The sequence below is a fragment of the Neodiprion virginianus genome, chromosome 4 (assembly GCF_021901495.1).
Source record: "Neodiprion virginianus isolate iyNeoVirg1 chromosome 4, iyNeoVirg1.1, whole genome shotgun sequence".
NCBI classification, from domain to species: domain Eukaryota; kingdom Metazoa; phylum Arthropoda; class Insecta; order Hymenoptera; family Diprionidae; genus Neodiprion; species Neodiprion virginianus.
This window is the reverse complement of record NC_060880.1, coordinates 34,526,649-34,544,815: the sequence shown is the minus strand read 5'-3', so window position 1 is coordinate 34,544,815 and position 18,167 is coordinate 34,526,649. Positions and strand designations below refer to the sequence as shown.

The 18,167-nt window shown below is 37.8% G+C and overlaps 2 protein-coding genes across 2 annotated transcripts in view; both read right to left on the bottom strand.

Moving 5' to 3' along the window:
• Positions 1–436: 436 nt before the first annotated feature.
• Positions 437–8,237, bottom strand: LOC124303271 (protein PAT1 homolog 1). The gene is made up of 9 exons (XM_046760304.1): positions 8,084–8,237; positions 7,138–7,335; positions 6,314–6,896; positions 6,101–6,204; positions 5,311–5,822; positions 4,993–5,206; positions 4,704–4,919; positions 4,338–4,601; positions 437–4,249 (listed from the first exon to the last, which is right to left on the bottom strand). The coding sequence occupies exons 1-9, from the start codon at positions 8,120–8,122 to the stop codon at positions 3,992–3,994; spliced, it is 2,388 nt and encodes a 795-aa protein (XP_046616260.1). The 5' UTR covers positions 8,123–8,237; the 3' UTR covers positions 437–3,991.
• Positions 4,992–18,167, bottom strand: part of LOC124303272 (43 kDa receptor-associated protein of the synapse homolog) — a 51,820-nt gene continuing 38,644 nt past the window's right edge. Inside the window, exons 4-11 of the mRNA XM_046760305.1 lie at positions 16,744–16,890; positions 16,051–16,210; positions 14,929–15,129; positions 14,687–14,785; positions 14,275–14,466; positions 13,190–13,389; positions 11,874–13,100; positions 4,992–5,003 (exon numbers count right to left, since the gene is read on the bottom strand). Coding sequence (XP_046616261.1) covers positions 12,902–13,100; positions 13,190–13,389; positions 14,275–14,466; positions 14,687–14,785; positions 14,929–15,129; positions 16,051–16,210; positions 16,744–16,890 — 1,198 coding nt within the window. The 3' untranslated portion in view covers positions 4,992–5,003; positions 11,874–12,901. The remainder of the gene's footprint in view (positions 5,004–11,873; positions 13,101–13,189; positions 13,390–14,274; positions 14,467–14,686; positions 14,786–14,928; positions 15,130–16,050; positions 16,211–16,743; positions 16,891–18,167) is intronic.

Here is an 18,167-nt window from a genome sequence, read left to right as displayed (position 1 = left end):
AGGTATATGCTTACCAGCAGCACGAGAAATGTTTACAACTTCAAGATACTACAAAGGTTCGCTTTTAGGATGCAAAACATTTATTTACGACTTTAAATTGAAATTAGATGAAATATCTGTACATATGCAACAGTCAAGAGTTATTTCTTTCGGCAGCATCAAAAATTTACAATCATCTATTATTATAATATATTTTTTTTCTCAATGTTCCTGTACCAAACGTACAAATTACTTATTATAGCTATGAAATTTAAAAAAAAAATCTTATTCATTTTATTTTTTTCTTCTTATTGTTATTTCTTTTATCTTTTCAACTTCGAAAATAACTCGTTAAATTATCTCAAATCTTAGGGCAATTATTACTCTTAATTGATCTTTAACGCAATAAACACAGCATTTCTATAAAAATATATCTCTAATTTCGTTAAGATTAAAGTAAACTCCATGTTATGTAATTTGAACATGATTTTTTCGTTCATTTCTTTTTTTTTACTTTTAACAGTAGCTGTGGTATAAGTTATTAACACAAGTATTCAGTTCCGTTCGGCTTTGTTATACGTATGGTAGATAGTTTAGTTGTATTGAAATTATATTTCTAATTGTTGAGAGAAAATTAAAGAGAATCTTTCGTCCTCTAAAACTAAATTTTACGCCATTTTGGTTTTCTTTACTTTAATTATGCATACATTTTTTTAATCAATGTTCTGATCAACATTGACTAATAAATTTTTCATTCTTCAAGGTATGAGAGATAATATACAAACAAATATGTATCCATCCCACAACTTTTTTCCTTCAAATTCTTACATTTTAGCTATTTGCTTTTAAAATTTTTTTTTTTTTTTATTCAACAAGTATTACTTTTTCTGACGTTCCATTAACTCTAATCTCGCCTTAAATCTTGCCAAAAACTCTCTATTTTCGAAACATATTAATAAATAGGACGAGTCAAGGCATGGATAATATTAACTTGCGTGCGGCAGATTTGCAAAGCTTTTGCAGTTGAACTTCACCTAAGTAGTTAAAGCTACTACTTCACAATGTAAATTACCAAGTATAACATGTGATAATAGTTATATCATCAGAATGCTTAAACCATAACTTAAACAATGATGCAAAACGTACGTTAACTAATGATAATAATGATGATGTCAATAATATTAATAGTATTACTAAACTAATTTAAAGTGTAAGTAGTTTTATTTTTTTCATTAATAAATCGCACAATGTCTCATCACCCAGTTACATTGTAAGAAGAATATAGCGTAACTGACAGGGCTAATTTGGACTTGTACTGCGATATTATACATTTTCAGTTTTTCTTGTACAGATGCGTATGTAATGAAAATCCGGGCAATCTGCGGAACGCGTCGTATATAATTTAATGTGTAATAAATAAAACATTTTATTCATTGTGTTGGCAGTAAATGCATTTGTCTACAGATTGCACGAATGATAAGAAATAAAAACGTTCCCTACTTCTTTGGGACTTATATTTTTTGCCTTTTTTATTATTTTTTTTTGTTTACCTTTTACTTTTTTTTTTTTTGTTTGCCTTTTACTTTTTTTTTTTGTGTTTACCTTTTTCTGTTATAATTTTTTTATGAGTACTCTCATTATACGCTCAAACTTGAACAGTATATTCATGTGTTTGAATGAATAATTAAGATGTACCACAAAGCATAATTGAAAGGCTCTGCCGCACTTAGATGTCAATTGTACTAAAAATAAGAATAGGGTATTCGGTTTAGTTCACATTACAAAATAAAGCCTTTGAATTACCTCGTACGATAATTTCACGGACATATATGTTAAACGGTTATTGAGTAAAATTCATTTGCCAGAGTACGGTATTCAAATCGTGTCTATTTTTAACTTCCCAGTGACCAACGATACATAAACGGGGAAAAATAATTTGATTTCAATTCACCGTATAATCTCAGGTAGTTGAGTAGGCTTTATGCACTCACACACACGTATTAAACTTAGCATTGACAATTTTTCGCCAACACCTGTTGAATCAAATGTGTAAACGCGTAAATACCCGTTACTTACTTATAAATCCGCAATTACAAGTGATTATATAATTACAATTTAGTTTAGGTTTAAAAGTCAATTGATGGTAAATTGTAAGACGTTGATCTACCTATACATTTTCACATACACATCATTTTTAATATTTCTGACACTCTAACTCAACATTGGCTAATCAATGACTAAACAATACAGTTATTAACGAAGTTTTACAAAATAAGAGAAAACTGTCTTTTTTTTAATTTTTTAATTTTTCCTTATTTTTTTTTTTTTTTTTTGCTTTGATATTATATTTTTGTTACCATTTCACGAAAGAGTATTCCTCAACTTGTTTATGAAAAAAAAAGTCGCAACTAATTACAAAACATAGGAATTGTTCGTTTATCAGTTTCATGCTATGTACAAGCTACACATATATAATATATAATAATAATAATATTATTATAATTAATAGTAACAAATAATAGTGTACTATTTGCAATTAATGTACATGTGGATCTACCGCTGTATCGGATGTTGAAAATATTAATTTTATCGATTTTAATCGAATCTTTAACGCATAGAAATATGATCAGGTAATTTATAAGTAAGATTATTTAGATAAAGTTTCATTAAATAGATTTCACGATCCGAGGCAGCGATCAAGTTTTTTTTTCCTCCATGAATCAGCAAAACTTATGCCTTATTGAATATGTCTAAACATAAATGATGTTTCTTTGATTGGAATTTTTTTCACAGTTTAGAAATCTAATTTGATGGATGTTAAATTGATTAATATAATAATTGAAGTGATTCGTGAAAATATTACTGAAATCTTTTCAATTATTATAGACACAAATCAATATATTGTATTGTATTGTAAATACGTAATGTATGTATATGATAATAATAGTTAATAAAAGTAACATGAAAATAATATTCGTATCTCACCCTGCTTGTTTTGCCACTCTGTATGAATAGAACAATCTTTACAGTTCAATATTTATTACTGACATTCATTCCCACATATTCGGAAATTATAATATGGGTAGTTAAAATTGCGAATTGATGAATCCACCCAACCCGTTTTCTTACAGATATCGAGATTATATAGCATAAATCACAGACTGAAAATTATTAATTCTACTCGTAGTGCTAATATTTCAACGATAACTATTATTATTTCAGTCAAACATTATCTTAGATCTTTTGAGAGACCTTTTTTGTCTTTGATGCCCCTATTTAAAACAGAGATTGAAATGGTTGTTCCAATACAACACGTTTTGTACAATCTACCAGCATAGCTAAGTTTTACTAGAAAAAAAATTATATTAGGAAAAAAAAGGCCGTTAAGCGTCATGTGACTTATGCTACCTAAATTAAAAAACGTGAGAGGTAACAAATAGATTTTTTCGATTATATCAAAACTCTCATTCAATTGTTTGATTTTTAGTCCATCAATACATTAATACATATTTTTTAGAGCGAAGACGAAGGTGTATCAACTTTGAAATATTTGTTCGAAATTTTCAGCCGGACCACTGGATATCAGTACAAACAGTGTGGATAATTATCATTATTTTCTCACTTTTTTTCTTCTAAATATATATATCTCCGATATGGAGTAACTAGCAGATTTTACTATTTTGTCATAAAAAAGTAAGATAGTTTGAACAGCATTAATATAAATTCTATCAACAGCTATACACAACTGTCTGTGTTTCAATATCTTTAAGAAAAGAGAATATTTTTTTTCAACACTATCTCAAACTAGGCGTAAAATGCATTTCACTGTACTTCACACCGGTTTATGATATCCAGTATTACCTATGTATTCGCTAAGATCACTCAGAGGTAACAAAAACACGGACCCTTCAACATTTCCCATTTTAGTTTTAGAAAGTAGTACGGAAAGTCGCGAAAACAAAGAATAAGAACAAGAAAAAAAATTCTCAAATTACATATTTTAAAATTGAGACTATCGTGAAGGGTTTGCATCGGTCAACAGTAGTTCCAATGGTGCATACCTTTCAATTTTCAATGATTGAATCCTGTTTAAATGTTGATTAAGAGTATTAGCCGCAATCGGTTCACATGGTGCAACGCTGGGAGGCGTGACTCCGATCGTCTCCACTAGTGTCATAACAAAAGTCGACCAATCGCCAGCCATCGTATCCTCAACTGGAGATAATGTTTCAGCTTGTTCTAACACCGAGGCTATAACCGATACTCCAAACTGCAGTGACAATAAACCAAATTAAGTTAAAACCACTGTAAATATGTAACGATCAGACAAGAAATTGCGAGTCAAAAATGGTACAAACCTTGTTTGTTAAAGCAAATGCTAGGCTGTTGTTTTTTAGTGGTAGAGATGCTGACTCAACCAACGCCTTTGCTAGGCGTAGAACAGAGCCGAAATCAGTTATGGTATGTAACCACCTTCGAAATTCAGGATAAAAGTTTGTCAGTAAATGAGAATCCCTGCGTCCTATAACTACCAATCCACGAACCAATCCAGTCCACAGATCGCCTAGCTGAGAGCTGTATTCAGTTACGCTCATGTGTGGCAGCAGTCGAAGTAACAACATCTGCAATTGATTTTCCGATCACATAAAGGACCATTTTGTCAATCGATGTATGACGTTTGTTACTCTACAGTGTTAAACCAGACCCTTCATGTAAATACTGACCTTTCCTTTGCGAATGCTGAGCAAAGCGGCTAATTTATCATTTCGCAATATTTGCAGAAACGAAGCTATTAGTTTGCCAATCAGTTCAACTTTGGACTCTTTGATTGGTTTCTTTTCTCCTTCTCCTTCCTGCTGTTGTTGGTGTTGTTGTTCAGCTGCTGCTAATAGAGCTAAAGGATTAGTCAGATCTTCGAGCTTTAACTGCAACGTGTACAACTGGAAAAAAAAGAACAAAGAGAATAACTAGTTGAAACATGATGTTGAATAATTGTAAACATTTCAAACTTACTCTTTCGATCTCTAGTAGAAGTTGACGTGTTTTTTTCGAGTCTTTCTGTTGTGAATGTGGTGCTTGCTGAGGATCGTTGTTTGGAACCACGTCCATGTCAATTATCTTGCGAGGAGCAGTCACACTACCACATTGAAGCTTACCAAGCGAATTTTCAAACTGCATGGGCGTGTAAACTACCTTTGTCAGTATATGTTGTTGCTGATCTCTATCCCTGTTGTGATATACAAATTATTGACATTTAGAGAATAAAATATTATTATCGAATTTATGAGCTTTGTTTGGTTTGCATGTCGAAAAAATATCGAGTATATCTACCTGGAATCTCTATGGTGGCCATTGTTGTTATGATGCCTTCTGTCCTTGTGTTCCTGATTTTCGTTCAGTTTGTTTTGCCTGTCGCAAAATACAGTGTAATAATAATCTTCGACATATGGCTGGTTGGTGTTCAGTTGCAACAGCTGGATGTTGATCAGCCATTGTTTCTCACGATTACTCATAAGGCCGGCGTACTCATCGTAGTCACCCATTGGACCACTCGATCCATTCATACCTTGATAGTGGTGCTGTTGATGATACCGTTGATTATTTCGGTTGTGATTATGATGAGGGTATTGGTTGTTCTTGAAAAATGGCTGGTGAGTAGGTGGTTGATGACCAGATGGCTGGTCATTGGAATGGAACGGTCGATTGTTCTGAACTGTTCGCTGATTTCCTGAATGGGGAGAGTGCTGTTGATGATGGTTCATTTGATTGTTAGCAAATGGCGGCATCATCGTTTGTTCAGGACGCAGTAATTGAGGTGGAGGGAGTCCTGGATAAGGTGGTTGCTAAAAGTAAAGCAAATACCACTTCAATTTCAGGTGTTACGTTACTCCTTCTCTTTGCTTTCACTCCTCGCAACTACTCACGAACTAATCTTTATGAGAAATTTTTCGTTACTTTAGGATCGCTACAAATTTTGACATAAATAATAATCCAATATTTATATATTATTTTCAGATTCAATGTCAAGAACAAAACCTTACTGAACTCAAAACTTTTTGACTTTTCCAAGTTTTACAGATTTGTAGCAAACCTGTATTCTTTCATGTTATGAATAACTTACAGGATAATTATTACGAAATGAAGGTGGTGGAGGCTGCCTTTGAGCTCCTGGTGGCATCATCAAATGAGGAGGCATAGGGTACCTTAGCATGTTACCTTGTTGATCTGAAAAAAACATTGAGACACGATTTGGGGCAGTCAAGTTTCACATACAACATTTTTTTACCAATATGATAATGAAAATGCTTGAAAATATATAGATGGTTCTACTCACTAGGAAGCAGTCTGTGGTGCTGCATAAACTGAGGTGGTGGTGGTCTCACTTGAGGAGGTAAGATGACACGAGGACCTGGAAGGCCTAATCCTGGGGGAAAACGAGGAGGTGGTAGGCCTTTCATTTGAAGTTCACCCAATGGTACGGAATCGAACAAGAATGGTCCACCTGATGAATGTTGTTGTTGTTGCTGCTGCTGCTGCTGTTGTTGCTGCTGTTGCTGATAGTGTAATTGTTGTTGCTGTTGCTGTTGATGATGGTGCTGCTGCTGTTGCTGCTGCTGCTGCTGCTGCTGCTGCTGCTGCTGCTGTTGTTGTTGTTGTTGATGGTGCTGTTGTAGATGCAGTTGAGGAGGTAGAGGTTTAGCAAGACCTGGAGGCGGTCTACTAGCGATGAGACCTCGCTCCAATTCCTCAACAGTGCAGACATTTTTAAGGGTAGATGAAATCGAAGGACGCTGTTGAATTCTGGGCATAGGAAAGCTCGTTGGGCTGTCCCAAACACCTGGTCGTGGCGTTGTCCCATCTCTATCATCTAGTACCAAGTGTGACAAGCTATCTTCGATATCTATTTCAATGCCATTCTAAAAATGAAAGAATAAAATATTGTGCTTTAAATTGCATCAATCTTGATTTTAATAATTGAACTATCCAGTAAATGCAATATATAATAAAACAATCTGAATTTTTGTATTCCAAATCGGGGCAAAATAACAAATCTGTGTATCATACAAGATTAAAATCAATCATTAAACTTGAAAAGTAGACTGCTTGTGAAAAATCTTAAATTTTGCGGAATCTTGCCCAAGACAAGCAGTTACAAACCCGGTGCAAAGGTAAGCTGGGCGGCTGCTGTCTACAGGACTCGGTGATTCGGGCCAATTTCTCATGATCTTGCTCCCAATCTCCACCTGTTGCTTCCGCTCCGAATGTTTCATCGTTCAATGCATCATATTCATCTTCTTCACCAATAATATCTTCATCTTCCAATGGTCCATCAAATCCATCTTCTAGGCCATCACCCTGTTAAATTTGAGGAATCATACAACAAATGACAAACATTCATCAATCCAGTAAAGAACACATGCAATAGATTGAACGTGCCAGTAATATCGGATGTTATATTTTGCAAATAACTCGGGATCATATTACTTGGTATTTTGACGAATTGGAACTCTGGGTTTCAACAAATAAATACTGAATGAGGAAAAGAGATCAGAGCATTGAAGTGCAAACAGAGACACCTTACTGAGTTGACAAATTAATTTTGAAACTGTTGTACGTGCGAAATTATAGAAACATAACCTATGAGTTATGGCTGACGGTTGAGCTTGGAAGCCGCTGAAATTCTCAGAAAAATCTTGCGAGATTTGATGAAATTTTCACGGTTAGCGACATTCAATGTTATTGACCTTTCCGGGGCGGGGATAATGAAAGACTTAGGTTATGTATAGTACATTCGTGGCCGTATCAGAGTTCACATCCGTGAAAACGTTGTTTGCATCTCGGCTGGTGCAGGGTTAATGTTTAGCGTAATTTCCGTACATGCGAGCGTAAGAAAGATGAGGGATTGTGAAACGTCGACGTGAAATATCATAAAAGGCATTAGCCGCGCGATATGCTATAAAAATAACAAATTTTCGATCCATGCTGTACCGCGACGCGGTCGAAACGCGAAAAAATCAAGGGTTTCCCATCGGCGATACCTTTCCAATCGAAGGAAAATTCCGAACAAATTTAACGAGAAATAATATAGCCAAATATAACTTACAGCGAGAGATGTGTCAAATCCGAAAAAAGAGTCTGCCATTTGTCAAAATTAAATTCGCAAAATGTCATGATCCGACTAAACGTCAAGCGCTGGAAAAGACATCAGCTGTCATGGCGGTCACGACTAACCACGGACTTCCCGACAGGCTTTCGGTATTCCCCGTCAGAGAACGCAACACATCGCGATGGGTCAAATTCACTGTCCCTCAAGACGCGTTTTCAACCAGTGTTTCAACCTCTCATTTCATAGATGCCATTTATTATTTGCCACGTTAATCAGAGAATGGTACGAAATTTGAAATACGATAATCAAATCATTTGTTCATGGCCCAAAGTACGTTAATAAGAAGGAATATCGAATGCTACCTCAAAATTATACATATTACGTCTATCTATTGCCCTCTCCGATAGTTCCGATTTCCACCACGCATAAGCGCTGTAATAGGTATGAAACCGGAAGTCAAGTCCGAACGGATCCCAAAGTATTCAAGTGTTCTGGCGGGTTCACGTTTAGCTATGTCAATTCGCAGAGTGTTCCACGAAGACGAAAAAATATACTATAGCGAAACTTTTGAAAATCTGAAATTTTCTTCCAATGTACAGGATTCTTTTCACCTGTGTTTGTTTCAATTTACGTTTGCTTGACTTGCTTATCACCGAAAAATGCCGAAGACTAAACTTGGGAAAAACTCATCTGTTACTACGGCCTCCGACCGTAATGATATGAGCTTTACCCGGTGATGACAGTTGAAATATCCGAATCAACGTCGTTTAAGTCAGTGATTTAAATCTTTTGTCATTCTAGCTTTTCCTGAAATTGTCACTATCGATTTGTAGGATAACGGAATTGCCACAATACAAGAAATGAAAAATATCAAATACCATTGGCGATGGTTCGTAAGAAATATGCTTTAACTTTTCAAAACGATATCCTCCTTTATTATCATCATTATAATAATCACTTTTATTAGCTCTTAATCGAGGTATAATTTATCTACACTTGTTCGGTCTAAAACAAGAACAACGATAAAACTCGTCAATTTATTTTATTACGGTGTGCTTAGAGTAACGTTGCGAATGTTATATGTGATATAATTTTTATACTTTTGTTTTAAAAGTACTATCAACATTTCATTTAAACTTTTCTTTAGTCAACATGGTATTGTGCTTGTACATACATCATACAGACTATATACGTGCGAGTGTGATTCATTGTATTCTTGACTGATTGTGCATACATTGCCGTGATAATAAATCACATACCTATATTTATAGATACAGACAGTTTATACTTATTTGTTTTATTCATATAATTGAACAATCCGAAATCTGAGCTTCAAATCAGCCTTCCCGATATTTCAAATCAACTTCTTGTATAAAAGTACAAAAAATTGTTTTTGGCAAACGATAGAAAAGAAGAATTTACAATCTGAACAATATCTGATTGTGAGAACATTGACGATACGAAGAGTATGCGGAAACACAACCGAGGAGTCAATTCTTACTTCTGCGATGAAATCAAGGCTTCTACGAGAACAATTGTCCGGCCATAATTGGGAAAGGCTGTTTATTTGTGTATACCGGTTGTTTGTTTTTCCTCTCTCTTTTTGGTTTTGAATTCATACGATAGTCTAGGTATGACTCCGCATATGACTTTTCTCTTCGAACTATCCGTTAAAACATAATTAATTTTATAAAATAATTTCAATTTATGATAAGTTAATTTGTCTTTCAATGAAAAATTATTCGAGATTTTCAGAAAAATTGTTTAATTATCAGGCGAATAATGTTGGCACGATGCTTAATATAATCAGAGAATTTGGAATTCTTGTCCCGCGCCTGGACACTGGCAAAAGGTGTTACTTCAAAGTAATTTTGTCATCTTTATGCCGGAAGTGGTTCTTTTTTTTTGTCAAACTCATAACGATGGTAATCAATTCAATTTTACCAAGAACCCAATAAGCTATTTTCATTCCAACCCTAATTTGGAAAGTTACAGAGTTTTACCTAGGTCGAAAATTATTCGTCATAAGTATTTCGACTCCTCCTACCTATAATATTCAACGATAAATTATATCTAATTTGCCTCGTTTCGTATACCGATTCAATACGTAATATCACTATATCGTCAACATTTACGGGTATTTGGTATTATTTCATTAGTTTAATATATCGTTTCGGCATTATATTATATACCTATATGGATACTTAATCCAAGAGGAAATACGCCCGTCGTTTTGTTCCCCGAAAAACTCGCTAATTTGCCGAGTAATAATATGGTATATCTAAATTAGTTCATAGATAATTATTTACGTAGATATCATAGTTATTAGTTTGCGATTGACCAGAATCCGTTGATAGTAACAACATTGTATGTGCTTTACAATTGAAATTAATTTTTTCTCTTCTTAATAATTCGTTTATCTCTCATGCAGTATACCGTCCAGAGTGGGGATCGTATATTTGAAATTTTAAAGCAGTATTTTAAACTTATACGTTCAAGTTTTTCTACAACTCTTTTTTTCTTGTTTACGTTAGAGTCTTCCGCTGCTTCAATCAATGAGTATCAATCAAGTTTTACAGTCTCGCGTGCAGTGATTTACGACGTGGAGCGTGAGTTAGAGGTTAATAGCTTTGCAGCGTCGCGGGCAGGTTGATTTTTATTAGTTAGAAAATATGTCTTATATCGTGAATTATACGTGTACGTATATGAGCTCTTTTAGAACTTTTCTACGCTTTTACCCCTGTACTGTGAGGTTAAACGGTTATGATTATTTGTTTATTTATTCATTTATTTATTTACTTATATATTCATTTATTTAGTTTCATTATGATTATTAGGTTGTCTTGTCTTTTTCTATGAACGAAGTCATATATTGCTATATCATTGTAATCATAACAAAAATAATAATCGAAACAATGATAACGTCTTTAAACAATTAAGTAACCGTAATATACATACATTAAGTTTATATGTATATAATATATATTCATAGATATTTTTATAATTATTTAACAACATTCTGATATTGCGACTTTAAATTAAAAAATAAATATGTTTCATTATATTACTATTTTATTATATTGCGCAATAAATATCTACTATACCTATATGTATATTATACACGAACATGCGCGTCGATCAATTCAACAACACATTATACTCTTATTACTTAAATTTTAATCGCCTATTAGGAGGAGCATATTTATTAGGGTGTGTGAAAAGATAAAAAATAATTTCCCCGGAAACAGGTTAAAAAATTTCATTTGGGTATAAAAGTATGCCTGTTAAAATTTGAGCTCTTAATATTAACATTAACAGTTTTTGTTCCTTCCGATTCTTATACCTAGCTAACGATGCGTCGTACAGAAAATTCACAGACTTGTAATATATAAAATTGAACGCTTTACAAAAAAGATTTCTTATCATTTTGCGATAAATCTAATCTTTCAAAAGTTATTTAAGGTCCTTCAACAATTTCTGACCTCAAATAACGTTTGAAAGAGTAGATTTATCATAAAATAATAACAGGTCCTTTTTGTAGAGCGTTCGATCTCATATATTGTAGATCTGTGAATTTTCTGTACGACGCATCGTTAGCTAATTATAAAAATCAGAACGAGCAACAACGATTTTTATCGTGTTATTCATATGGAAAATAGTAAAGTGCGATACGCAACCTCTCAATGTTAACATTGAGAGCTCAAATTTTAACAGGCGTATTTTTATACCTAAATGAAACATTTGAGCCTGATTCCAAGGAAAAACAAAAAAAAAACATTTATCTTACCCACCCTAATATTTATATTATTGATAATACATTCGTGTTTCAATATTTTTTGGCAACGTATTTCTTCTTTCTTGTCCGTTCGAAGGAACTGAAAGCGAGGTGGAGAAAATTGAAGTTTTTCTGCGGAATCTCAATTAAATATTATTTCAAAGCATACAAACTTTCGTGCTAAGAATATCTTCAACCAGTTTTCACGCAGGTATGAGTGGACGAATTCTCTATTTAAAATCCAAATTTGCGCGCTCCCTCGTTTCAGTCGTCAGCCGAGTAAACAGTGTTAATTAATTTATTTCCAGATTAAAATTTACAAACTCAAGACCTGTTCAATCCCGCACCAAAAGTTTCAGCGTATTAATAATACACTTGAACTTGAATCGGATTTTCTTGCCTCTGTATAAATCGCCGTACACGCTGAAACGTATAAACGAATGCGCATAAGCTAGTGGATATAATATGAGTTTAGGGGACGGCGAGCTTTGTGATTCATATATGTAACAAAGTTAGGTGGGTTCGTTCATTTGAGGACTCTCGGAGTTCCACGGTTTGGGAAACGCTGGACCGCATTGCAGTAAACTCGTGTTCTGATTTAGTCAATGATTTAGTCGAGGACCCGAGCCAACCCCCAGCGAACTCTGCGCAGTAATTCGAGTAAAAACAGCAATACTATTCACTTCTGGATTAATTTCGTAACGGGGTTAAATTCCTTCCTGTACACTTCAGCCCCGAAGTTTCATTTTGCAGCTCGGAATTATTTTCGCCAATGTGTATTATCAACCGGCGACGAAGATACGCGGAGCAATCGCATTCCGAATACTAAACTTCAGTTATCCCTAGCAATGACAAAAGTTTCCGTCATCTTGCCGGCATATTTTGCCGCCACACGAAAGTAGACATTCACTCATCCCTTATTATAACTGGAAAGAAATGCAGGTCAGTCCCTGACGAATCCCCGATAACAGTCTTCCATGTCGAGGCAATTGAATTCAATCGAGTCGTTAACTGCGTCCGGAGGATGCGGCGTTATCAGGTCAGACGCTGCTGGTCGCGTGACAATCTTCCAAAGTAGCCAAGCTGCTGGCTCTGAGCGAGGCAAGACTCAGCGAACTGTGGTTCAGTCCATGGGGGTCTTCGCAGTGGAGGTAGAGCCGAGAGCTGACCGATTTGTGGCAGTCCGGGCAGAATCTCTTCTTCTTCTTGTCCCGCTTCTTCAGTATGTCGTGGGCGCACCTGCGACGGAGAGAAAGAGTTGGTTACAGTCTATCCCGCGAAAAGTAGCGGGCCGCATCGATCTGCACGAAAGTTGCTGATTCACCCACCTCGCGTGGAGGATGTGCGAGCACGGCAAAGCCTCCAGAGAATCGGCCTCCAGACCGAAGGGCTCGCTGCATCCTCCGCATCGAAGCTCCAGGTCCTCTTCCATGGCTGCGGCCAATCGCTCGTGATGTCCTCTCTGCTCCTCGTCACCGAGCGAACCGTAAATTCGCGACAGTCTTGACCTCACCGTCCTCACGAGTAGCTAAACCGGAAGTGGGAGGGATGATCATCGGCGATTAGATTCGACGGTCGAATCGTTGCGTGACAGGTAATGGAGTTGTTCGATCGACAGTCGATTAACGAGGTATTTGTGATAACGGGGACTTTGGTAGAATTGTATCAATCCATTTTCTATACAACGGTTTAAATATTTTGAGTAATTTGTAATTGCGGTTAGGTGCTTACGATGGTGAACACGAATGAAACAATCTGCCTACTAAAGGGTGTTCCAAAATTCACGCAACAAATAATTTTGATGAAAAACACAGGCTTGTTACATTATTAGAAAAATTAACAATCTTTTATTCATTCGTAAACAGTACAGGGTTATGTATGGAATAGCATATCGGGTAAATGGCCTCCACGGTTTTTCTTGTACTTACGCACTCTTTTGTTAAAATTTTCCATGACTGTTTTGCACAAATGTGGCTGAATTTCGTTGATGCAACGCTGAGTTTCCTCCTTCAAGGCATTGGTGATTGTTGGTTTGTTGGCATAAGCCTTAGACTTCAAGACACCCCCCCACAAAAAAAAATTCAACGGTGTTAAATCGCATGATTTGGGCGGCCAATTATGATCACCAAAACGGGAAATTAAAGGTGCTGGAAAATTTCAACAAAAGAGTGCGTGTGTGCCAGCAAAGCCCTGGAGGCCATTTACCCGATATACTATTCCATACGCAACTCGACATACCGCATACTTTACGAATTAGTAACAAGGTAACAATTTTTAATTCCAAATAACTTGTCGCCTGAATTTCAGGACACCCTGTATGTAATAAAACCGATCAAACAATGCGGCTAATCCCTCCTCCGAAAGATAATATTTGACGAAAGAAGAAAGGGAAGACATGGGTATAAATCCAAACCTTCGCGCCAACCGAGCCAGCCACTTCCAAGAGCCTCGTGTTGAACTCGAGGGGACGACAATTGCAAATTTTATGCTGCATTCGGAGGGCTTCGAGGCATCTTGCGGCCCCGTCCATCGCCTCCATTTGGCAAAGACGGTCGCCAGTGCTTGCAGCAGAGCCCATTGCGCTTTCGTACTGTCGAAACGCCTTCTGCAAGACGTCCAACTTCGTTTCACGCCGATATCGCTCTACAACCGTTCGGTTAAAACGGCCTTGCAACTGAATGCTAACTACACCGGTCAGGAGTTGACAAAACGCGAGTTAAAAAAGCTCGGCTCTATTATCGCTACGTCTAACCGTGCCGTATTGTGCCAAACCGTGTGAACCTAGATGCTATAAGGCGGTGATCACTCACCGCAGCCTCACTTACGTTTATGTCAGACTTTTTTCTGTAAATATCTCCCATTATCCGTATGCTGCGGGCGTAGCTCGCCTGGTCCCCGGATACGACGGAGAGTCTCGTGGCTTCCTGGATTCAATTTTAGTGGGTGTTTTTAGAAACGATCATGAATTAATATACAACCGAGCTTTTCGGGGGAAGGAAGACGGCTGTGTAATGTAGTCAGAGGGTGAATGCCGAGGACTACGGAAAACCCTCGGCGGAAAACTCACCGAGCAATAATCGTGAGCGTCGCCTAGTTCTCCCTGCTTTCGCAGAGCAGCAGCCATTTGCAAAAGGGCTGCTCTGTGGTGCCTGGAATTTAAATCTCCCAGCTGTAAGCTCCTTGATAAATCGTACGCCTTTGCCGCGTATCTCGCGCTCTTGTCGGCGTCTTGAAGTCTGCTGAAAAGTTCCGAAAGCCCGACGTACACCTGCGGAAAATTTAACAAGGGTTTCGTAACCACGCTTACAGATACGAAAATTCGATACGCGTCGCGTTAACCCTTTCGTGCATACATTTTTCCTTAGATGCGATTCGTTTGAAATTTTTTATTAGTGAGCTTTTGAGAAATTTGCTAATTCAAAATTGCGGATCCGATATGACGGATGTAAATTGAGAAACACATTTGATTTTGATAAAACTTTGTGTTACATGGTGTTTGGGGTCACTGATTACGAATCTGAACTTGAAAGTAAAAACTTCAAATTGGCGGATCCAATATGGTAAGCAAACAAAAATAACAAGAAAACTTTTGAAAAAAATTGGCATTCGAATTTTCATACTAGATTTGCAGAACATTTTTTTCTCGAATCGAATTGGAAGAAGACGACGTTACATGGGAAAGAACGTTGCACCGCAGGATCGACGGAAGTCCAGTGAAAAAGTGTGAAGCGAGTGAAGGTTTGCAGCTTCCGCATGCCCAAGAAAATGTTGAAATGCTGAGAAATCCGAAGTTGTGGTAAATCCACGCGATGAAAACATCGCTGCCGTGGGGCGGGGTGAAAAATATTAAAAACCCGTTAGGCTAAAGCCGGGCGAAAAACACCCAAGGGGGGAAAGCGTTGGTCGATTGGAAGGGGTGTTTGGGACGATACATTTATCATTCGACGCGTCGCAATCAGCTTCGCAACTCGGCAAAGTTTCTCGGCCAAATCCCCGGGCCTTCCGAAGGCCTGGATCGACGGAGTGGATATCGAACGAAATTTATCTATCGAAGCGATTCTTTTCTCTCCGGCAAATCGTGTAACTTGAGAATTATACAGACACCAAGGATGTGCATTTATCCAATATACATGTATAGTATACAAGATCGTTCGTTGCGAAGCTCGCGTAAAAGGAGGTAAAACGTTACCTGAAGCTCCAGCGACGGGTCTTGGATAGATTGAGCAATTTTGTGAGCTCTTTGGAAGGCCTCAAGAGCTTTGCAAAATCCAGCCAGTTCCAAGTGGACCCTGGCCACGGTCAGATGCACCAGACCAGCGGTCGCGCACTGATCGCATTCGTGTAACAGGCTGAAAGGAAATGAAAATTCTACGTGAATCGTTTTCCCGATATCGAACCGAAGAGCTTCGGTGATTCTCACTTCAGATACGTCGACGTCGGAACTCGCGGAAGCGATTATTCAGATTGAGGCAGTAAAATGTTTGATAAGATATTGTAAATTGGGGCCGGCCGTCGTCGCCCTGCAAGTGGGTATTAAGCTGCGACCCAGATATTACACTCAAGTTTATATCACCGTTTCCGGTAGTTCTCCTTATGAGAAATCGTTACCGAGTCAGACTCGTGTTCAGAAATAATCTTCGGACAAACTGACATGACGCGCGGGGAATTGATGAGACCAGGATTACCAAGCTGGCTCAACGGAAACACGCGGCTAATTTCCACAAGGGGAAATTCCGAGTCTAAATACGCGTTTCCAAATCTGTCGGCGCTCGTTTTATCACGTTAAAATCACGTCGGCTATTCGGGCAGACTTGAAGCGGCGTGAAATGATAATAAAAAAAGAATAAACTGATTTTTCAACGCAGTTCCAGAACCGCCGAACCTGTGTCTTGCGTAGGCGAGAGCTCTGTCCAACGCTCCCAACCTCTCGTGAGCTCTGGCTAGATTCAGATAGGCTTCAGCCCTCATGTTTGGAGAGTCGAGTTCTTCGGAAATGCATAACTGTTTGTGAGCGAAGTCGATACTTTCCCTGAAACAGAAGAAAGAAAAAAAATTGTGATCTCGTGAGTTCTACTCGCTTTTGATGACGAAGGTTAGAGGATAAAATAAATTGGTTGAGTTTGGCGAGTACGCGTGTGCAGCGATGTTTCATCGAGTAAACCAGGGGCTTAAACTCTAGGGAATTAGACTTAAACATAGCGGAATGTATAAGGAACGAGGGGGAGTTTCTGGCTATGCAAATATTTTTGGCATACTTTGAATTTGAACCGGTGCCAGCCTTCGAGGAAGTCTCGAGAAAATTTTCCTCCCCCATCTAGAGTAAATCAGTGTGTGTTCTTGCACCCTGTAACCACCATGGACTGATTTGCGGTGCGAGGTAGAACGAGAAAGAGCGAGAGTGAAAGAGAGAAGGAGAGAAAATTCCTCCAACGAAGTAAAGAGCAATCATATAAATACCTAACGACAACGGGAACGTGAGAAATCCGGAATCAAATGTTTTCCGAAAACCGAAAGCAACTCGAGCCCAAAGTGTCTCTCCGCTTTATTATACAACTCTGCATCATTCATTGCTCGAGGTGCCCTCGAACTACCGGGGAAAATTGGCGAGGTCCGCGTCTCGGTGGTTTCGGGAAGTTACAAGAGAAATCAGATATTGTGTAATATATCTGATTACACCGTTTTTCCCACCCTCGGCTCTGCCTTTGGAGTGAAACGTTCCATTGCGTACAATAATTCGGGAGGAGACGACTCGTCACGGGGTACGGGAACGGGCTGTTTACCCCTTCCATTGCCCCTCTTTGGCCAATGGCTGCCTCTCAAAGGATCAATAGGTTAAGTGGAGTTCTCACACCCTCTTCTGCTATTTCCTCGCTGGAACAACATCACTACCGCGCGTCACTCGTTCGCCCGTCCCAAAACACCGAGAGAGGGAGAGAGAGAGAGAGAGAGAGGGGGAGAGAGAAACTGCAACCCCATTTATCGTCATATCGGACATCGGAGCTTTGTTCATCGATTTCCTCCCCTCGTTCACTGCTTTATCAAGAGATGAATGCCAAAATATTTCCTGAGATAAGGACGGTAGCGTAGCTGGAAGCTTTTTCTGCGCCTTATCTGTCTTGAAATAAATGTAACTGCGCGGGCTTTTCCGGCTTTTCCTGCTTCGCCTTTCCCGTTTCCATGACTGTAGATAATCAGCATAAATCCAGGGCTTGTAAAAAAATTTCAGGGCTTGTATGTACGCCCCTGTTGTAAATACCGGTACCTTAACTTTGCAGTTGCGGAAAGTCGTCCCCGTGACGACGACCT